This window comes from Plasmodium knowlesi (genome assembly GCF_000006355.2).
Source record: "Plasmodium knowlesi strain H genome assembly, chromosome: 12".
Lineage (NCBI taxonomy): Eukaryota > Apicomplexa > Aconoidasida > Haemosporida > Plasmodiidae > Plasmodium > Plasmodium knowlesi.
In genome coordinates this window covers 2,347,806-2,371,056 of record NC_011913.2, presented here as the reverse complement: position 1 = coordinate 2,371,056, position 23,251 = coordinate 2,347,806, and the positions used below count along the sequence as shown (strand labels likewise).

Below are 23,251 nucleotides of genomic sequence, written 5' to 3'. Positions count from 1 at the left end.
CTGCTCACCACCTCAAGAATTTCTCATTTTTATTTTAAAATTTAGGTATATTTAATGCTATGCAATTTTATTCTCCAATTGGGAAAGCTCAAATGATACCACTTGGAGTGTAATTATTTGGGGTGATTCCTGTGGAACTAATTCGTTCACCCAAGGAATCTTCTTCATTTGTAGAACGCGTCTATAGCATGTGTTCGCCGTGTGTATATTTCCCACATGTCACTTAATAAACACAAACATCCTACGTTGCAACTTAGAGGACACCCGTCTGTTTAATTGAAGGGAAGCGAAGTAGGCGCTACAATAGTTTAACCGTTTTTTTTTTTTTTTTTTTTTTTTTATGACAAGATATGATATTTTGTTGCCTTCTTTGGAACAGCGGTTGAGGTGGTCTGGTGGTGAACTTTTTTGCTAACTGGATCACCGAAACGAACATTTAATCGTTCCCTCCCCAAAAAAGAGGCGCGAATCGCATAGTGGGAATGGAGTAATAGTTCGCATTTTTTATAAGCTCATGTTGTGTTAATCTCAAGTGTGTGGGAGCATATGAACGCAGCCAGGTTGATGAACATAGCGATTTGCTTACAATGTTCTGCACTCTGCAGAATTAGCAGAGGTGTCTTCCCAACAAAATGAATGTTGAGTGTCCTTATTTTCGGCAGAAGAAGCTTCCCTATGCGGGCCATATGAACAGATATGTATATATATATACATATATACGTTATTTTTTCCCTTTTTAACAAACAGCTTTTTTTTTTTTTTTTTTTTTTTTTACATTTTTCCATGCACAGTGAGCGACGTTAATCCCTACACACAAATGACAATTTCATTGGACACAACTTGCTCTAGTTGAAGAAATTACTTCATTACTTTCTTTTAATTTTCATTTTTGCAGAATTGTATTTGCCCCATGTGTTTTTTTCCCCAATGGAGGTCACTATAGGAGCATATACAGACATGTAAATAATTGATGCGTTCCTTGGATTATTATCAAACTCCTTGGGGAGGAAGTTAAAAGGAGTGCTTATTCAAGGGTTATTCCAAAACTGTGGTGTGTTTTTATTTTTCACCTGGAACACGCGCAAATTTAATCACATAAAAATTGTCAGAACTTATGCGCGAAATGATGCAAAATGGGGTTATGCGTCATGGTCCCGGCGTCAAGTGGCCTTCCACAGCTGTTGCATCCGTCCGCGGGCGATTGCGGATTTAAAAAAATTTTCTTTTTCGCGACGCGATTGCTGCGCCGGTTGATCATCGCAGGGACGTACGCATAATATGTATATGCATATTATTATTTTATTATTTTTATTTTATTCTTTTTTTTACTTGTTCGGAATTTTTCGTTACTATACGCCCACCGCCAGTTGCCGCTTCCTTCTGAAGGGCCGATTTTTCCATTTCATCATATTAACGTCCTGTGCGATAAAAAATTCCGCGGCAAGTTTATGGAAAAAAGGAGAGCGCAAAAGTTGGAAGAAGCGAAATGCCAAGGAAGGTCCACCTGCTTTTGTAGGGCAAGTACGAAAGGAAGAGAGACACTATAAAGGAGCGTAGTCGTGCAGACGTACTGCATATATGTAACATATGTCCATGATGTCCCCTCCAGTTTTTCAAAAAAAATGTGGATAAACAAAATTGGTAATAAGAGTGCTTCCTTTATAAACCACAAGCATTTCCACCCAGGTAAAATTGTTGAGGCGCGGGGGTCCTCCCAAATAACCCCCCCCCTCTGTACGCATTGTATTAGCGTAAAATATGTATAATTCTTGTGGGAGGCACAATTGGCGCTACCCCATAAAAAGGAGGAAAAGTCCCATTTCCAGTGTGTCCCCTCTCATGAAGGAATTCTGCCGACTAATGATCCATTTTACGTACTCACCCCCCACACACACAGGTAACATAAAAAACCTGGAAAGAGTATGGCTAGCTGAAGAAAAGGAAAGAAAGCGAAAAGAAGAAGAAGAAAAATATCTGAAGAAAAAGGAAGAACAATACAAGCTGTACGTTTTAAAACAACAGCTTAAGAAGAATGAGCAGGAGGAAGGGTCTAAAAGTGACCCACATAATCACTTGTACAATATTAACGGAGAAGGTAAAGGAAGTAGCTCAAAGAGAAAGGCCAACGGAGGAGTGAATGTTATTCATCCGAGGATAAATATCCAAAATGGTAATAACGAAACGGAGAAAACCTGTAAAAAATTACTTGTGAAGTCAAAATATATTGAAGATGTTTTTGTAAAAAACCACAAAGCCGTTTATGGCTCCTATTACGATACGGAGAAAAAAAAGTGGGGCTACAGGTGCTGTAAAACTATCGACAAGAATGCAATGTGCACGAACCATGTACCCGATGATGCTACACCAAATAAGGCATGTGATAGGGCCGTTAAAAAGGATCTAAACAAGGCCAAAAATAAGAAGAAAAATAAAAATAAGAAAAAGAACAACCGTGTCGATAACAGCATAACAGCAGTTTTAAACAAATTTTTGTGACCACTTGATTGTGTCTATACAAGGTTTTTATGCCCGCTGTATGTATTACCCCCTTTTTAATTATTATTATTTGTTTTTTGTTTTTTTTTTTTCGTACATTTTGCAACTTTTTTTTGTACACCCTCCGCATGAAGAGACAGCCACCTGCGCGAAGTGAACTTCAATCGAAACCGCAGATGGGGCATATCAACCAGTTTGTGTCAATTCTAAATGCGAGATAAGGAGGCACAGATGGGACGAGAAATGTTTAACACGCCGACATGTCAGTGCCCTGGTGTGACATTCACAACTGAACGAATACGTTAAAGCGCACTTTACAGTTTCTGTATAACATTTTACCATTCCGTGAGTTAGACGGTAACACTAATATGCAAGGGCAAATGAACCGCAGCGTGGATAATAGAGATGCAAAAGATGGGGTTAATCAAACGGGGGTTGGGAAATCTTAAAAGGTATTTAGCACAAAAAAAAAAAAAAAAAAAAAAAAAAAAAAAAAGGCAAATGGATGAAAAGGTAAAAATGAACAAAGTGTATTTATGTAGGGATTCATATACCTACTGATAGATACTTGCTAATGCGTCACGGCAATTTCCATTACGGATAATGCAAAAGCACAAATTAGTAGTTTATGAAAGGATAATGAATTTTTCCATTTGAATGAATCACGTAAAAATGGAAAAGACGACGTAGTTGGTGTGGACAATGATAGGAGGTTCCAAATGACTACGGGGGATTTTACTTTTTGAGAGTGCACTGTTTCTCTGGCTTTTGTATTATCTTCTCGTTCGTTTCTAGGCCCTGAGGAGGTATGGAAAGTTTTCATGTCGAACGTGGTGTAAGCATTCAGGAGCGGTGATGGAAACAGTGATAGGGGGGCGGTGGCCTGAGCAACGTCCACCTGTATCACAGTATTTTTTTTTTTTTTTTTTTCCTTTTGAGGGAAAAAGTACCCCTCCTCTGCAAGGCGCTTTCTGCGGTCACTTACCTTCGCCCTCCGAATGAAGTTGACAATCTCTGTTGCAGTGTTATCCATCAGTTTAACGTCGAAGTCTTCATCGTATATGACAGTGGAGCTATCATTTGACAAGAAGATATCCTCATTCAACTTATTCCAGTGGCTGAATTGGATATCGTAAATAACATTTCCAGAACATTTAGACCTTAGCTCTTCTGCTAATTTAAATGAATTAAACAGAGGAAGGTATGCATCTATACAGTATAGAAAATAGCCATCTTTTATTTCTTCCGATAGAATTGAACACCTTCTTTTAAGGAGCACATTGTAAACCTTCCCAAGCACGTTGCTCTCACATGTCAAATTTAACCTTAACATCGGTTCATATATTCGTAACGTATTTTGTACCACCGCATTTAAACAAGCTTCTTTCATTAGTGCAATAATATTTCCTGGGTTGATTTTCCATTCATTATTTTCTTCTTTTGGGTTCACGTCTTCGAATAAATCTCCATTTTCTACCTCGTCAATTATTAGGCCCTCGATGATGAACAGGGCTCCTCTACAAGGGGGTGGGATCAAAGTACGCAAATGGTGTGAACAGGTATGGGTGGAGTATACCCCTACTGTGTGTGTATTTGTATGTGGAAGGGGCGAGTGCCATAACACTCCACTGATATACGTTCCAAGGGTGACATGCACATGAACACATAAACAGTATGAATGTAGTGAAGGTACACCACAAATTGCAATGCTCTCATGTTAAAGGGATACAAAAAAGTATAGTCCACAGTGGGGTACGCATGTTTTAACATTCCAGCTCGTTTGAAAAGTTATGCACACCGGCTGTACTCTTCCCAAGTAGGGTTTTTCTCCTTTTCCTTTTACCTGATAGGTTCCTGGGCGATGGGGCCGTATTTTGAAGCCATTTTAAATCCAAGGCATAAATTATTTAAGTAGATGTTTATGTCACTGTTGGTGTCTGAGAGGTAGGTGTCGACAAAGGAGCGCTGATTAATTATTTTCTTGTACTTTTCATTCGTTATAATGTTATCGAGCATATATTCATCATTTTTCTTTTTGCTAAAATATTTCTTGATATACAGGAGGGTGACGCTTCCGTTTTGAACGCAAACATCCCAAAGTTCCAATTGGTAGTTTTTGTTTCTGCGGAGTTGGTTGGCCTTCTCTCCAATACAGGGGGGGGCAGGCGCGGGCCCCTCCTTCACACTGTCCACATTGCCAAAGCAGTTTACATCGCTAAGGTCGTTAGTGTGGCTTTTTCCTGCATCGGTTGCGTCTGCCCCGGTAGCGGAAGAGGATTTCTCCTCCATTGTTTCTCCGCAGTTAACTCCCTCGGAGAAACACAAATCGTTGATGTACCTCTCCAAATTTATCAAACACTGCTTGTACATGAATTGTTCATTTGTACTGCACAAATCAGTCTTGCCATAATTTAAAAAGGAAGGAGATATGGATCTGTTCTCTAACACGGCTTGAATATTTGAATAATGCTTATCAAAAAAGTTTAGCAAATTTGGGGGCATATTTAGAACACTTAAAAAAACGTAAAAGGAATTATTATTTAACTTTTGACAAATTGTATTGTGAGTGTAATTGAAAAGAATGTTTAGGAAATAATTATCTTTTTCGAGATGGATATGTCTGAATAGACTCGCCGAATGGTTGTCTCCTCTTTCGTTTTTAAAGCTACGTGAATTGTTACAGTTACTCCTTTCGCAGTCATCATCAGCGGTATTAAGAAGTGGGATTTTTTCCGCTCCCTCTATGATTCCATTGTCACTATCCAGTATATTTTTATTGTTAGTATCTTCTGAACCTTCCGCAGCTGTAATACAATAATCTCCTCCCTTTACTTGATTGCCCATGGTAATTTGCATATAATGTGTATGCAAATCTTTCATACTTTCATGTACCTTATTTTTCCTCCTTTTTACCTTCACGGTATTTTCTTGTATTCCTTCCCTAATGGATATATTGGTATCGGAAGTTTTTATTTCGATGTTGCTGTATATGTTTACAAAATCAGAGAGGCACTTTTGCATGTGTATTTCTCCACAGAACTTTAAAATATATTCTCCCCTTTCGTTAAAATCAATATCAATGGATGTATCACATGTGTACAAGAGGATTAAGCCGTACAAAAATTTATTCATGTCTTGAATGTTCTTCGGTTCGATTATAGTGTGCAGTATGGTTGAGCATGTATCCGTGAAGGGCAGAATAAAGGAATCTGCATTGGGATCACTGGACAAGGTAATATTTTTGTTTAAAAAAAAACCATCACTGTTCATTATAAATATGTTATGTTGTTTTTTACTCCGTTTGTTTTTTATTAAATTCATCAGCGTGTTTGAGAGGTACTGCAAGTCGTCTTTTCCTCCACCGTGGTAGTCTATGTTTAGGGGCATATCGTTGGGATTTGCGTGTTCGGTGTGAGATGCAGTTTGGATCTCTTGGGGATAGATTCCCGACTTGTTCATAATATTATCTGTTTCTGTGGGGATGTGGTCCTCTCCCATAGGAGAAGTTGAGTTGTCTTCTCTTTTGGCATTTTTCCTGGGATGGTTATCATTACAACTTCTACCACCGGTGCCCCCCCCCAAGTGAGGGTCTTGCACGTGAACTATGGACAAGTAGACGGCCACTATGTTGCCCGCGTAGGCCTGGCCAATAGGTAGGAGGTCGCCACCCATGCAAATGTAAATTTTTTTCACCACAGTTTTGATTCCCCTGCCGCAAATATAGAGGAACATATTTTCGTACAAAATGCCAGAATAAATCCGGCATATGGATAAGAAGGTATTTTTATCATAAAAACCTCGAAAGCCTACAAGAGTATTATTTTGCACATTGGCACAAATATATTTGGAAATATAAATGATGGTAAAGTCACTGGTGGAGGAGCATTCAGTTATGTTCCGATAAATATCTTCATTATATAATGAGGGGTAAATCTTGAAGAGTCTATTGGTGTTCATATTTTTGGGCGAAGGAAAAATTTCAATGCAGGAATTGAAAATAGATCTTGATAAATTCAAAAAATGTGACATGATATAAATTAAAATGAAGGTATTATTTTCGACATTATTTTGTTGATTTTTTTTTAAAAAATAATTTGAAATATTTAACTCTAGGCATAATTTTTTTATCTGTTCGTCATCCCTATTTATCGTTGTAATGTCATAAATTTTCCATAAGAAATCTAAGACTACTAGTGAGAATAAATTTTTTTTTTTTTTTTTCCCACTACTAGTATTTCCTTGGTATGTACTTGTTGTATCGTTTGTCATTTTTAAAATTTTTTTCTCCTTGGTATTGAAATAATATTGATTCCACATGTATTTTTTTATTTTCTCTGCATTGTTCACATTTATATTCATTTTTTTGCAAAACAGGGTGGAGAAGATATTCATGTCTATGCACCAACAATGTGTACTGCTACACAAGAGGACATTCCCTTTTAGTGGAGAGTACGTATACTTTTCCAATTCGGATGATTCTACATTCTCCTTGTCCATATTTTCTTCCATGTATAATTGATAAATGTACGCATTTACCTGCTCGATAATATTATTTATATGTTCATACGCGCTCACACTGTCCATGTTTTGGTTCGTTATTAATTTATCTATTTTATTAATCACAAGAATACTTTTGATCATTTCTTTCCATGTTTGTCGGAGCACAATTTTTGTTTGGCTGCACATTCCTTCTATGCAATCCACTAATATCAGTGCTCCATCACAGATTCGAATGCATGTTGACACTTCGGACGAGAAGTCTACATGTCCAGGGGTGTCTATGATATTAATAAGGTGTATATTTCTATCATCTGCTGTTTCGGCATTTGCTGTTTCGGCATTTGCTGTTTCGGCATCTGCCTGCGCTTGCACTTCTGTACCTTCCCTCCTCTTGATCACGCTGCGACTGCTACTGGCCTTGCCATTGGGGCCGGCACTGGGTTTTACTTGTTCGCCATCTGTGGTGGAAATAGTCATCCCGGCGGTCTGCCCTTCCACACCAATAGCGTGCATATCTTTGCCCGATGGCGATTTCTGTTCAGCTGCCCGATCACGGAAGAGTTCATCCAAGTAGGCCTTGTTGTAAGTGTGCTTCAAAAGGATACTAGAGCTCTTCATGGTGATTTGCCGCTTCTGCTCATCTTCGCGGTTATCTAGATACTTGACCTTCCCGATGTTCTTGTCACTTATAATTTTGTTGGAGCTTATGAGGTTGTCCACCAGAGTGGTCTTCCCATGATCTACGTGAGCCAATATGCATATGTTGCGAACCCTCTCATTTTGGTTAAGGTATTTGACTAAATCCATTTTAGCGTGGTGGGCGCAGTACAGTGGCTCAAAGGGGGAGAAAAATGGGCTAATAAGGATGGGGGAGGGGCACACAAAACGCTACGACAATGCGCAACAGTCGGAAGGCCCAAGCAAAATTTCTCAGAAGCGAGGGTTGTGAAAAGGAAGAAGGGAAAAAACGAATATGGCAAAAAGGAAAACGTACCGCTTTGCAAACAAAAGTCAGAAGGTTTTCCGTTTGGCTAATGTTACATGAACACTAAAAAAAAAAAAAAAAAAAAAAAAAAAAAAAAGGCGTAACAAACTGCAAATGACAAACGGTTAATGGGCGAATACGGCTGTTACATAGACTAATGACATGACTTTAAAAAAAAAAAAAAAAAAAAAGGCGCAGAAAAGTTCACATGTTCTCAAAACATTTCACGTATTCAAAGATCAGTGGAGGAAAACGAACTGAGAAGTTGACTCTATATAAACGCGCTCATAAAATATGTATCGAAATTGCTAGGGGTGGAAAAATTAGTTGGAAAGGAAAAAAAAACAGGCGACATTGTTTGTGCTATTTCGTCGTGCATGTTTATCATATTGGTAAGAAATGATGATATATATATATATACACGTGAACCTGTGAGCGTGTTAGCATGTAAGGGAAGTCACGTGTGTGGATGTATTGTAATGCCCACAGTGATTGTACCTTGATTCGAGTCCCTCCTCACATAGAGGTGATGTCACACTGTGCATGTGTTGATCATCGCAGTAGGCAATAATCTCCACACATGCCTCATGGAATGAGTCGCTTAACAAATGCAGGAATATAAAATATGCCCTTCTTCCTACAAAATGGACGGGCAAAATAAACGAAGAGGAAATTTTTTAATTAAAAATCTCACAAAAGATTTAATTGCCAGTTTAGCTAAAGTTATGGTGCTCCTTCTGTGATGTGTCAATGGGAAATGTATATATAATGGAGGTTCGTCATTGGGGCAACGGTCTCGTGAACTTTTGTCACGTGGAACACACGCCGCGGGATTTTATTGCGTCAATCTTCACTAGAAGGTTGCTTCATTCATTGCACCTCCGGAGATGAGAAATGGGAAGAGACCAATATGGGCGGGGTAAAAGCGTTGATCTTGCCAAACCCAATTTAATTGTGCACACCTTATTATTTTTATTATTATTATTTTTTTTTTTTTTAATTCGCTTTCCGCCATTTATGAAAAGGCCGAAATAAACCATGCGCCTGCTCTTCATGTTAGTTATTTTCCTCTGACTACAGAGAACACATAAGCAGCTCAAATATACGTTGTCCTTGGAATCGTAGGAATCCTATGCGTATGCCCTTAGAGGGTGTTCACAAAATGTTGCATAATTGCGCCTTGGTTTTTTGTTAAAAAAAAAAAGACGACAAACAAGTGACAAAAAGTTTTTTCACATTTCATTCAAATAAATAAATGAACAGAAATAAATGAACAAATGAATGAACAAGGAATGAACAAGGAATGAACAAGGAATGAACAAAACATTGAACAAAGCAATGAACAAATAAGTAAACAAATTTTGTGTTTTCCCCTTTCCGTTTCACACATTTGAAGATAAACCTTTTTTATGGCTATACCTCCCTTGGTGAGTTAAAAAAAAAAAAAAAAAAAAATTCCACCTGTTTTGTATAGCCACATATTAACTTTAACATACACATTTTTATTCGCAAAAAATGATGGTTCATTGTAAAATGGAAACGAAAAAAAAAAAAATAATAAAAAAAAATAATAAAAAAAAATAATAAAATAAAATAATAAAATAAAATAATAAAATAAAATAAATGAAACAATTACAAATGTTGTGTCTGTTCCGCTTCGTTTTTCCTTAATACGTTGAACAATGTGCAAGAAATAGCTCCACAAGTCAGGAGCCATATATACGTAGCAACTGCGGGATTCCCCACCAGTAGCACGGTTGAGAACGATTTACGAACGCGTGGTGACTTGGTTAGGGATGCTTCTTCAGGGTCAATCTTCTTTGCCTTGAGATTTCCCTCTGTTTTTTTTTCTGCGCTAATTTTTTGTTTTTTCCATCCTGCGAAGAGGTGAGGGGATAAACAGGAATATATGTGACCATGAAGAATCATTGTCTGCATGCGGATCGTAAAAAATGGCACGTGCAGACGATACGCCCATTTCGCTCTCCCAGGAGCATTACATTCATAAGTCCATTTATATAGTCATTGTTTAAATTGTGCGTGCCCAAGTTGTGCATGTTTAAATTATGTTTGGCGTGTTTTTCCATGACGATCGCGTTGTCTTCCACAAATATTTCGATGCACTCATATATGTATTCGTAATAGTTGAAGACGTTTTTTTTTTCTTCTCTGATTTCTTCCTCTATTTTGTTTTCCTTTGCACTGTCATCTTCGATCAGTTCGTTCAGTCTGCGGGATGGAGATGTATGTGTTTTGTGTGTAGGAGAGGGGGGGTGGGGTGCATATTACGCAGTAGAGCAGACTTCATGTATTTTTTTTTTTAGAATGGGTTGAAGAATAATGCTCATGTGCCGTTTCAACCCCTTTTTCTTCTTGTGCTCATTCGTGGCGTTCACATTTTTTGGCGATTAAACGTAGTGGTGGTTATGCAGTAGGATGACTTCTGCACAGGGTGGACGCACGGGGAAGGTTGGATCCACTCGTGCCGAAATTTTACATGCACATCTCACGCATACTGCTATTGTTGTTGCACTTGCACGTGTGCGCGTTTTGTTGACCCACCTGGAGGTGTCCACTTGGTAATGCCGCACCAAGTGGTTAGTCAAACTGTTCAGGAGCACCATGGCAAAGCATTTGATTTTGCAAAGGTTCAAATTTACCCTAGAAAAATTTTCGCTCTCCCGTTCAGGGTTCATTTCATCTTCGTGGGAGATTTCCTGGATTTGTTCATCGATCGAGTGGAAGTAGCTTTGGTTGCACTTGGGGCTGTCTACCTCCGAGGTGATGTTAACAGTGGACGAAATGATATAGTACACCTTGTTGATATCATGAATTAGTAGTGCCATTTCGTTATATGTCGTGAAGTTTAGGTACGAAAGAAGATAAGTTAAAATTTGAATATACAAAAAAAGGAAGTAGTTAATATAGGTAAATTCGTCTACGTTCATCTGGTGGTGCACAAGGTATTTGTATTTTTTTTTTATTTTTTCGATTATGTTTCTTTCGTCGATGCTATGTTCTGAGCTAGTTCCTATGTCGGAAATGTCTCCATCGATGGATTTTTCGCTTGACTTTGAATTGGAACAACTGGATGTATCCTCTTCCTTTTTCGTCCTTTTTATCCTGTTCATTCTTTTATGGTTTGGCTTGCTCCTAGGCTTAGACGACTTCTTTTCCTCCAGATGGATATGGTTCTCTCCGTTACTTGTTCGGCTCCTCGTCCCCTTCGTCCCCTTTGGAACAGATGAATCCGAGCTATTGTCCCGCGTATCGTCGCTCTGGTCACTGGACCCACTGTGCGGCATGTACTTCCTCATGATGAGCGCATAGATGTCCTTGACGTGGGGAATGCGAACGGAAACGTTCACGTTGCAGCCATTTCTGCTGGAGCAGTTGGTTCTGGTACCCTCTCCATGTGTGCCCCGCCCCGTGGAAGCGTTGTACTTTGAACCCACATCCCGTATGAAGCTTCGAACCTTATCATACAACACCAGGTGGCACGCGTTTTCGATTTCTTTAAGTACTGTTTTGACATATTTCATTTTTAAATTTTTATTGGTTAAACGGTCGTATATATCTAGGAGGCACTGGAAAAAGGGTTGCTCCATCTTGTTAAACAGGAGTGTGCCTCCAGTCAGGAAGTCACTAGTATCCCTCATTTGACGGGTTTTCCCCTGGTCGTCAAACACATGATTATCAAAATTACTGAACATGTAGTGATTTTCAATAAGGTAAAAGAGCATATGTTGTAGACACTCCGCCAAGCTGTTTACAAAATTGTAACTTTCCTTGTCCAAAATGGAGTTAATAATTTTTTCACTTCTACATTTTAATTTAATATCCGGGGTGAAACACAGGCAGAATATGCTCGGACACATTTTCATCCCCTGGATGAATCCCTCTTTGTAGAGATTTCCCAAAATCTGAATTCCTAAATTTTTAATCAAGTACAGTTCTTCTGCAGAGCAGTCCGTGTATATAAATCGGTTCACACTCAGCAGGTCCATAATTTTTTGAGCGAATAAGGAGGCCACAAGAAGGACGTGAATAATATCGTTGTTGTGTCCATTGTCTTGATTCCCCCTGTTGGGGCTACCCGTCAGTTGTTCACTACTCATCAGTAGTGTATTACCTGGTTCGTATGAAATGGAGTTGTCATTTTCTTCTTCTTTGTTTATGCCTTTATTGGGTTCCTTCTGTCCTTTGGCATGGCTACTTCTGTGTGGTTTGTTTGTGTCATCCTCCTCCACGATTGCCTCCCTTTTGATTTTCTCCTTCTGGTGGTTTTCCTTCCCTTGTCCGTGATTATTACTTATATTGGGATTGTTAAAATGGAAACTCTTTATATCCCCCTTTCGGCTTCCATCTCCCTCATCGAGTATATCAAAGGGGAGGTTATCTTCCTCATTCGTAGGTTCGATAGTTGGATAATTACCCATTGGATTGTTTCGGCTAGTAGTGTGCGTGGTTTTACTGTCTCCTTGTATGTAGATCCTATGGTGATCGTTTTGCCCCCTTTGGGGCTTGGTGTTTATTTTTCCTCTTTTCGAATTTTTATCTTGTTGCTGAGAGGGGGGTATAAAAATGTTGCTTTTCCCCCCCTGGACTTGATTTTCGCATTTGCCCTTGTTCATAGTCTGCGCGAGGAGTAAATTATCTTTGTTGTTAAGGAACTGCTCGTATGTCTTAATCAGTTGAAGCAGTGTGTAGAGAAAATTTTTCTGTAAAATCGGATTAAAGGAATTAATACAAAAAAAGAAAACATCCCTCAATTTCAAGTCGTTAATAAAATGGGAGTTGTAAAAATTGGAGAGTATTTTACTTAAACATAGAAGGAAAAAGCATTTGTATTTTATATCATTGGAAATGTAGAACAAATCTACAATTAGGTTAACCACTATTAAGGATAGATCATAGAATTTATAGTTACATATATGGACAAACTTTTCTATCTTCTTTGTGTTTATTTTTTTCCGAATAATTTCGGTAATTATTTCATTTTTCAGTTTGAGTGTGTTCCATTTGTTGATATAATCGACCTCTTTATTGAACATGAACTCCAAGTAGAGAATTCCTTGGCTGTATATTTGCACGCGTTTTGCGATGTCAGACAGTTTAATATATTTTACACTCTTCGTTTGGTTGTCGTGATCGGATTTTTCGTGATGTACCTTCTGTTGTTTCTTTTTCGTGTATTGATTTGATCCTCCAGCTTTTTCTCCATTTGGGGGGTTCTTCCCGTTAGCACCTTTGACATATGCTCTGTTTACCTCTTCCACATCGCCCAACCAGACATGCGTGTTGAGATCTACCCCTTCGGAATACACATCGTTTACGACAATCTTGTTGATGTTTATAAACTCCATCATCACAGATATGAGCCACGCATATTTATCTAAATTCTGCACATCTGTATGCGTCACGCAGAAAATGTCGAAGATGTGTTTCTTGTACTGGTCTAGGTGATTAACAAATTCTTCGTATGGTATATCGATCAGATTGTAGATGAAGAAATTGTCCGGATGGTTTTCTCCCTTTGGAGAGTCTCCTTCCTCTGCGCTGTTAATGTTAATCTGTGATGTCTGTGCATAGGCTCGTCCAAGTTTCCCTCGCACACGCTCTTTCTCCTCCTGAGACATAAACTGAAATTCCCGCACGAAGTCGTTCAATTGCACCACGTAATTATTAATTAGAAAACACAACTTGTATTTGTGTAGTTTTATAAGGGATTCCTCAATATATGTCTTGAAATAAAAAAAATCTGAAAAGATATATGTGTGTAGGGTGCAGAGAAGTTGGACGTAGGATCTAGAAATGAAAATATTCTGATGGTAGAGCAGAGAGTTATTGAAATGAACCCTCTTAAACTGGAACTTTAAATTCAAATCCAATTTGCAGTGAGGAATAATAGATGACAGCAACTCACATACATCCTTTGACACATCGTTGTTATAAATGTATGGATAAAAAAAATCCATGTATCTGATAAATAGGCTGGGCATAATTTCTATTATAATGTTAAAGATATTTATAATTTTCTTGGTCTCCTTTTCAAGGGAACTGTTTCTTCTACTTTTAATGAATAAACAAATTAGATTATGGATCCATACTTGTAGTATATACTTCACTTCTTTTTTCTTTAAAATTTTCAGGTACTTGTATGAGCTACTTAGATATATATTGTATATGCTATTTTTAATTTTCAGCAAGTTGCTTTGTTCGTTTATTTGGCTCACTATCGTTTCAGCGTCTTCGGGGGGGTCATGCTCTCCGTACTCATTCATCGAAACGTCGGCGTTTTTTTTGCCGATTAGGTGGTTTGTGCTTGCTCCTTTCCCTGTCCAACAATTTCTTTGAGTTGGAAAATTCCTTCCACGCTTTTGCCCATTTTTGTAGCCATTCTTTGCCAAAGGTTTGGAATTACCCAGAGGGACGCCGGTATTAGTACCGCTACGGGGATACCCGCCACTTGACCTCCCCATCTGGTCATCTTCCCTCAGAAAGCGAAGAACTGAGTCCAACCTGTCGTCATAAACCCTCACGTTTTTCTCCATGTGGGAGAGCATCTTACTGACAATATTTATGTTGTGCTTATTTTTCATTACGTAAAGAAGATGAATGAAGAGGGTGTATATATTTTTTTCAATTGTTATGTGCATTGTGGAATCATGTTCTATGCCCAGTGATTGACTTTCCTCCGATGCGTATCCTCTGTCATGTTGGTCATTTGCGTATTCCCCATGGGCACGTTCACGGGCACGTTCATGGGAATGCTCATGGGAATGGAAGTCTACTTCGGGGGTGTCTTCCCTTTTCTCCATCTTCTGCTTCGCTTGCGTGAATATGTTAATGAAGAAAATGTCGATGAATATTTCTAGGACAGCGCTCTTCATCGTTTCGTTGTCGAAGGTGGACACGTACCGCTCGATCAGGTCGTTCATGATGGACAGGTTGTCTCGGATGCAGTTTCTAGGGCTGCTTTCGTGACGATCCTGAACCCCTACGTGATTCTCCTCTTCGCTCGTTGTTTGTGCCCCTTCCGGAGAGTACCTCTTCGCGTAGACATTAAAATAGAGGATATATTTTAGAATTTTAACGCTAACAATTCGGATGCTGATTTTTATATCCTTTGAGCATCGCCTAATGGAGTCTACAATCTCGTCTGTGATGTACTGGTTCAGATCGATTGGCTCCTTACGGTGGTAATGATTGAATCTTTTCTTCGCTTCTAGTATCTTTCTCCCCTCGAATGTATTTTTCTCCACGTCAATGGAATTGTCCTCCTTTTGTACATCCTTAGAGTGGGCACTACTAAGCGCAAGTTTGGTTATTCCCCCCGTGAAATGGAACCAAATAGACAATTTTTCTACCTCCAGAAAATTTTTACAGAAGTTATAATAGATATACAGTGTGTACTCTCTCACCTTTGGATAATTATCCGTCAAGCACGACATCAAAATATTCTGTGTTTGTTTGCATTTCAAGTACAGGTAGTTATCACTAATAATATTGTTGATTATAGAAATGCTGTAATATCGAAGATTCCTGTTTCCATTTTCGTACAGTATGTAGAAGAGCTGATTCAGGGCTACGAAGAAATAATCATAGAAGGAAAAGTATAGCTGAATCCTCCACACCATGTTGATGTATATGTCGAAGTTATGTCCACTGGTGCACTTGTCTAAGGATTCATCATCCTTCCTGTCGGCATGCCTATATTCGTGATATAGCATTTGAGTGAATTTCTCCAAGCGGATGCTTTTTTCATCGTTCAGGGAAATGTCACCCTTCATAGAAGGAAGTTCCTTGTTTTTCTTTTTCTGCTTTTCTTTCGTTACATTCTTGATAATTCCTTCGTCTTGATTCCCATCCACGCAGAAAAAATCATTATGTAGGATAAGTATGTAAGAGTACACATTATTGCAGTTCCTGTCTATACCTTCAATGACCTTGTCACATTTGAGGTGTGCCACAATGTAGTAGTAATATAGAACGAAGGCTTTCAACTTATTCACAAATTTTTCGAAACAGTAGAAACCCTTATTCTTTTCCTTCTTCTTCCTAAATTTGCTATTCAAAAATGTGTTGTTCCCTTGGGCTTCTCTGATAATAATAGCTTTGATTAGGTTTCTCACTTTGCAGTTATCACAGTAGTGTTCTGCTACGTTGGAGGAGTGCAAAATATTTTCGATATGATTCGTGGCGTCGTCGTTGAGCCTTTCGTACTTACTTTTTTTTTTCTCGCCCTTTGATTGTTTATCTCTTCCCGTTTGGGAAAGGCTATTGTAGTCCACGGTGATATCCTCCTGAGGAATGTTCCTCTGCATCTTCATCTTATTCGCGTCTCTGTAAATGCACATTTTGTGATAGAACGATTCACACTGCTGACATCGGAGCATCTGATCCTTTTTTTGTACCTCATCGCAACACCTGAGGAGTTTTATCATTTCTCCAGGGAGATCTTTCCCTCCGTTCGTACAGGGCACATCCTGCTTCTGTTGTTTCTTCCGCTTCCCCTTTACGATTTTTTTTTTCCCCCTCGAAATATTCCCCCCCGTGATGCAAACGGAGGGTGAGAGATCCTCCTTGACTTCCTTAAAATGGTCCAACTGAAAAAACGGCTTTATAAACTTATTCTGGCAGAGCTCCTGGTTTAAATTATACAATAAATGGAAGCAAGAGTCATTCACATAGTTGTAAATGTTAAATGTATACTTTAGAATGTATCTTAATATAAAGAGACAAGTCTCCTTTATATTTCCTTCATGTCTATTGTTAATGATATCAAAGAATATGTGAATAGAATTTTTCACAAACAGCGTGCTTATGCTGAATAAGGGGTTATCGCAGCATTTTATTAGATCCAGAAAGAGGGATTGTAAAATGGTTTTCGCATTTTTGTTGTCCTGGTAGAGAGTTTTTTCGATAATCTCTATTAGTATATAATTCACTACACTATTTAGCCTCTTGAAGTTCTTGCTCATTATGTACTGGTTTAGGGATTCCTCCGATGGTCCTTCTTCCCCTCCTGAGTATGTGTTCTTTATCAGGTTGATTTTTTTTTCAACGTTGTTTTTTGCACCCTTTGAGTTCCCTTTTTTTTCCATTGTTAAAATGTTTTTTTTTTTTTTTTTTTTTTTTTTATTAATAACATTTTTTCTCGTTATTTTGTGATCCTTCTCGTCTGATTCGTATTCATGTGTGCTACTCCCAAGGTAATAATAGTGGGGGTCACGCTTCGTTTTTTTTTTTTTCCTTAACGAGTATTTTCGTTTTCCCTTTTTTGCATTCATTTGGTTTTTGCATTCATTTGGTTTTTGCTTACCAGTGATGCGTTTTTTCCGTTCTCTCTTTGGTTCACTGCTTTTGGGGGGTTCTCCACTACAGATGCTGTTGCCTTCGTCTTCGCTTGTGAAGATGCTTAGGCTGCGCGATTGGTCAGACTGTCCATCGGATTCCATCCTTCTGGCGTTGCGTCTGCTTCTGTTGCGTGCTTCCTTGGGGCCCTTTCCCGGATAGTACTCATCATCATCATCCTCGTCATTGTTACAATCGACCTCGACGTCACTGTCATCGCCGTCTTCATCATTATTGTCCGTCTCGCTGTGGAAGTTCTTGTGGATCTTCCTCTTGGTTACTGCGACCTCAATGCCCCCTTCCCGCTGATGGTCCAGAAAATACTTCCTCTTCAAGTCTCCCTCATAGTGAGAAAAGGAATCAGCGATTTTAAGAAGCAGGAAGGTAATCAGATGTATGTATGTGGAGTTGACGTGGCTATTTCGGAAGTTCAATTTGTTGTACCTAAAATTGATATTGTTTATATTGGATAGAATTTCGTCGAGGACATATTTTTTCATTTTTTTTCGATTCTTGTTTCTAAAAAGTCTTAACAATAAATTGCAGGATTTCACAATAATATTCTGTACATTGTAATTTGTTTGGAGTGTCAAGGTGCACAAGTCAAGAAGATTAACCAGGATAGTGTCATACTCCTCTATGTATATATAAAAGTCGGAAATGTACAGGAGGCACTTTTCATAAAGCCAATTTAGCTGTACTAGGTAGCTTTCATGCACATGGTAGAACTGAATGATTCTATTTTTTATTTCGCATTGACATAACGTCAGAACAACATTTTTAAAATTGATCTTTAGGTTGATTAGAACCTGTTCATTTAGCTCCTCTGTGTCTAGATATTTTTTGAAGCACTGGAAATTGAGGAGAATAAGATACAGCAAGATGTTGTAGTGACCGTATATGAGGTCGATCATGACGGCTTCGTTTGGTTGCTTGGCGCTTCGTGAATTGTTCGCACCGCGTTGTTTCTCGCCATTATGTGGTGCATAATGTGGGTTACTATGTGTGGCATCCTTACTACAACCTTTGTTACAACCTTTGTTACAAACTTTGTTACAACCTTTGTTACAAACTTTACTACCACCCTTGCTTCTACTTCTCGGTGCACTTTCCCTCTGGGGGACTGTTTCATCCGCTTCATCAGCCTGGTTCTGGGTGTTGTCACTTCCGCTTTGGGAAAACTCATCCCGTTCTTCCTCCGTGCCTTGTTCGTTCTCCACGTTACTGTAGGTGCCGCTCTCCTCACCATGTATGCTTTCTTCTTTTCTTTCCTCTTCAACAGACAAAGCCATGTCCTTTTTCCGACCCCTTCTGTAACAGATCTCCTTACTGAGAAATTCCTTCACATTTGCAGAAATTTTCTCCAACACGAGTTCTACTTTTCTTCCTTCATCATAAACCATGTTCTTATCATTTTTGAGACATCCCTCTAGGCATGTCACTATTCGTTTCATCTTTTTATTTTTGTGTATATCTCTTGAGTTGATACTTAGGAAGGCGTCCATATGCTGTTCCAGCTGATCCCACCTTGTGTTATTATCTCTGGGATGGATAGAAACGTTACAATCATGGGTCCCCATCATTTGATTGTTTTTCTCGAAGTCGTTTTCGATGTACCTGTTGACCTTTTCCTTTGGATCATCTGATTGGGGTCTTTCCTCCTCTGCGTCTATGTCCTCTTCGGCGATTGCTTCCTTCTCTGCTTCTGTACCTATTTTCACGCCAGTCTCTATGCCCTCTTCCAACTTCTTCCCACACTCTCCACGTGGGAGTTTTACAAATTTCCATTCCATCTCCTTTATCTGCATGTCATCCATTTTGTCCACCTTATTTGGAGTTCCTTCGGTTTGCTCTACCTGAGTGGGTTCCCCCCACTCGCTTATTGTTCCATCTTCTTTTTTTGCACTCCTCTGGTTAGGCATATCTGGAACGAGTTCTTCTCCCTGTGATGGATCCACATTTTCATCCCCTTCCTTTGTGTCGCCTAGAATGCTAACTGAGTTACTGTCCTTATCGTCTTTGCATTTCAAATGATTAGTTGTATCATCTGGGGGGTCTTTAGACATGTGCTTTCCTTCTCCTTGTGCATGATCAGATGGGGGATTCTTTAAGGGTTCTTCATAAGTTGCCACATCTTCTGGCGGATTATAAGTGGACAGGTGATCATAGACCACCTCCACGTCAATAGCGTTATCATGATCTCCTTCTTCCGCATAAGTATCCCCTGGGCAAGCTTCTCGCATTCCTCTTGACAACCCGAGTGGGGGTTCACTAAGGATGTTGTTCCTACCGGGGGGCATTCCAATTTTATCAAATTTCTTGAAGGTGCTAAACTGGTACTTACAAGCTAACTTCATTTTATCCATTTCGTTTATTACCATTTGGTCAATGTGGTTACAACTACTAAGGATGGCAGGTTCACTGGATATTTCTTCGCATCTCTTGTGGCACCAGTGCATGTTGGAGAACCCTCTTTGCTGCATCCTATGCGTACCACATAACCGACTGGAGTTATCTACAAAACCGTGGAAGTTGCAGGATTTCCTGGGTGGAAGCACATCCCTGTTAAATCTTCTATCATACATGTAATTGCCACCATTGTACATATAACCATGAGGAGGGTCTTTATAAAAACTGAAATTGTCGACATTGGAGGTCTGAGTGGTTTGTCTTCCCAAGGAGGATGAGGAAGAATATCTCCCATAGGGACATGCATTTTTGGAATAAATAATTCGTTCATTATTTATGTGTGCATTTTTGTTTTGTTTTTTTTTTTCACACAACACATGATTTTCATGTGTATATTTTCTTTTATTTTGAAAATTTTGTGATTTCAATATTTTCAGTGCTATTTCTTCCGGCGTTTTGCAATTCTCCAGGTGGTCAATTTGTATGTTGTACGAGTTGGATGCACTTAGAATACGTTTTGACGATGTAACTTCATCAATTATTTTGTTCCTTTCCCTCACCGCGTTGTCATTTGATCCAGACAAATCGTATTCCTCATCGATATTCGCATGGACGTACTTGGAGTTGTTCAGGCCAACCGTGGTTGGAATAATACTTCTGAACATTCTGCAGGAAATTATAATTATATTTATAGGTTCCTTCTTTGGAGGAGGGGGATTTATAGCGACAGGTGCACAGCAGAGGTTTATACTCGGTTGCCACCTGACCGTGTATATTTAGTTGGTGGAGTAACCACAGGAAAGAACTCCTGATTGGATAATCTAACGAGCAGAGAGAGGGGAATTAGAGTCCTTTTAAAATTATTATAAAAGAGTGATATGTTCTATGAATATGTGCAGGAATGGGGCGATCATGGCAAGCACATACGTGATGGGCGTGATATGTACGACTGTACATTTGTATGAGCGAGCATAGAGGGAGTCTCCCCCTTGACGTCCTCGCTACCGATTTGCACTTGACTTCTATTTACGCATAATAAAAAAAGAAAAAAAAAGGGGCTATATAAATAGCCAACGCGATGCAAAAAAAAAAAAAAAAAAAAAAGAAAAAAGCCTTCCCTGGGTTTTCCCCCTTTGGTGCATGACAATTCTGTGAACCCTTATGGCTTCATCACATGGGTGAAGCTTCAGCTGCGCGTGTGCAAGTAAATCGACGAGGAAATTCAAGCAGGTAAGGTGCAGATCGGAGCTAAACGCTTAAATCACGAATTGTCACAAAAGGGGAGAAAATAACACAAGGCATACACCCATGAATTGTCTTAAAAGTTATAACACTTAGACGCCTTTTCTTTTTTTTTTTTTTAATGAAACAATTTTATGAGGTGACAAATGAAGGGGGTAATATTTTTTTCTCGGCTAAGAGTCACATAAAAAAGAAAAAAAAGTTGGGACAAAAAAAAAAAGAAAGAAAAATAGTATAACATAGGGCACGATCAAATAACTAAACAAATAACGGATGCAATGTAGGAGTAGAGGCATCAGAAGGGAAAACATAACCATATAGTTTAACACACAAAAAAAAAAAAAAAAAAATTCAATTGGTGAAATTTAACAAAAAAATAACGACAGAGTAGCATGAAAACGAGCGAGGTATTCTGTCTGGAAATTCATTAAACGGCTGGCGGGGTGATAAAAATTTGTCAAAAATCAAACACTTTTAAGCATAAGATATTTTGTTGCAAAGTAAACGAACGCTTTGAACAAGCATTATTTTTGCAAAGTGTTAAAAGGCTTCGCAATTTTTATGACTTTGGTTGGTCGTTATTTTTTTTGCTCATCGTTCGGCTGGCAAATCGTTATGCTTTTTGTAGTACCGTACATTGCTGTGCTAACATTTTGCGTTTTTTTTTTTTTTTTTTTTTTTTTTTTTTTTTTCCACATGGCTGACTGTGCAGTAAATTGATAAGATGTAACAAAGAAAAAAAAGGGGGGGGTAGAGCCTGTGTGAGAATCTAAGGAACGTAATCTCGTTTATGCACATTTGGCAAAGCATCAACCTGTTGATCCGGATGTATAACTAGTTTAAGATTTAATATTTTGAAACATTCGCGCGGGGGGAGAGACGTATCCAGTAATCAGGGGAAACCCCATTGTGTGGGTGTGGCACATCGCTATTATTGTCACACGTTTATGTTACATGTTTGTAAACATTTGTATACACATGTATTTTTTTTTTTTTTTTTTTTTTTTTTTTTTTTCCCTTTGTATTTACACGAATAAAGCCATTTACATGCACGTGACTGTTCCACGCCGCGCAAATATCATGGAAACACACTTAGCATCTTTGCGAAACATATCAAACGCTATTTTTTTAACTTACGAAATTTGAGGAAAAGGGCAAAGGGAAGGAGGATTTTTATAAGAGCTACTTGGAAAAAAAGTTGTGCGCAGCATTTTTGCATAGAAGCCATTAGCATATGAGGTATTTTGCCCTACATACCTTATGCCCTTGCGAATGTGTGCATTTTTTTTTTTTTTTTTTTTTTTTTTTTTTTTCCCTAATGTTGGAATATTTTCAGATGACGCACTTTATTTGGGCACGATGAAATGGTGAAACTATTTTTTGAATGCTTTTGTAAAAATATCTTCGATCCGTAGAAAGTGTTTTTTTTTTTTTTTTTAAGTGGTAACAAATTTACTTTTTCCCGAAAAGACCTTAAAAATGGAGTGTGTTTGGATTCGTTATGAACGATTAACCGTTTAATGGATTGCGTCCCTACCACATGACAAAGAAGGGAAATGTGAAATTTCCAGGATGTGCACATCACCGCGTCATTTTTCTTTCTCCCGATTTAATTTATCATTTTGTAAAGCCTCTGGGGGATCGCTATGACCAACTGAGGAGTGCTACAACCCTCTGGACTGGTGTGGGGAGCGGGGTCATCGCCAATGTGCAACTGGCCCACGTTCATATGCAAAGACTTCCTTTTTAATTTCACTCTCTGAAACGGATTAGCCTTTTCGTTTGTCCTTATTTTGTGCACACTGGAGTTTGTTTCGCTCGTTGATTGTCTTGTTCGTATTTGCGTTGGCGTCCTTTTCTGCGTATATGCTTTTTTTTTTTTTTTTTTTTTTTTTTTTCCACTCCTTGTTTACTAATCAGGGTACTGAACAAAAATGTGCACCAACATGTTGGTATCCTCATTCTTTGTAACGCTTGGGCCGTCTCCATATAGCAACCGCAATCTAGCGTTACTTAAAAGGTTAACACAACATCGATGAGCGCAAGGGAGGAAGTAACAATAGGGGGTAATGTACGCTACGCCTGTCATTGGTATACACTTTGAAACGCATCGTGGTCATGACAAAATGAGGGCATCTCCAAAGGACTTAACATCTTATGCATGATCCTGCTCTCAGAGCATGGCGAGAAATATGTGTACCTGGCCCGCATCGCCTAAACGGATCCAAATTTTAGCGCATACAAAAATGTACGTAACATAAC

At 38.8% G+C, this 23,251-nt stretch overlaps 3 protein-coding genes across 3 annotated transcripts; 1 reads left to right on the top strand and 2 right to left on the bottom strand.

Moving 5' to 3' along the window:
- Positions 1–1,622: 1,622 nt before the first annotated feature.
- PKNH_1252700 (step II splicing factor, putative) lies at positions 1,623–2,496 on the top strand (the record flags this gene model as incomplete). Its single annotated transcript, XM_002259831.1, has 2 exons — positions 1,623–1,686; positions 1,898–2,496. 2 exons carry the CDS (start codon positions 1,623–1,625, stop codon positions 2,494–2,496), a joined length of 663 nt encoding a protein of 220 aa, XP_002259867.1.
- A 735-nt stretch (positions 2,497–3,231) lies between these two features.
- On the bottom strand, positions 3,232–7,803 carry PKNH_1252600 (elongation factor Tu, putative; the record flags this gene model as incomplete). The annotated part of the gene is made up of 3 exons (XM_002259830.1): positions 3,232–3,294; positions 3,482–4,013; positions 4,340–7,803. The coding sequence occupies 3 exons, from the start codon at positions 7,801–7,803 to the stop codon at positions 3,232–3,234; spliced, it is 4,059 nt and encodes a 1,352-aa protein (XP_002259866.1).
- A 1,968-nt stretch (positions 7,804–9,771) lies between these two features.
- Positions 9,772–20,412, bottom strand: PKNH_1252500 (conserved Plasmodium protein, unknown function; the record flags this gene model as incomplete). Its single annotated transcript, XM_002259829.1, has 3 exons — positions 9,772–9,858; positions 9,982–10,210; positions 10,544–20,412. 3 exons carry the CDS (start codon positions 20,410–20,412, stop codon positions 9,772–9,774), a joined length of 10,185 nt encoding a protein of 3,394 aa, XP_002259865.1.
- Positions 20,413–23,251: the final 2,839 nt, after the last annotated feature.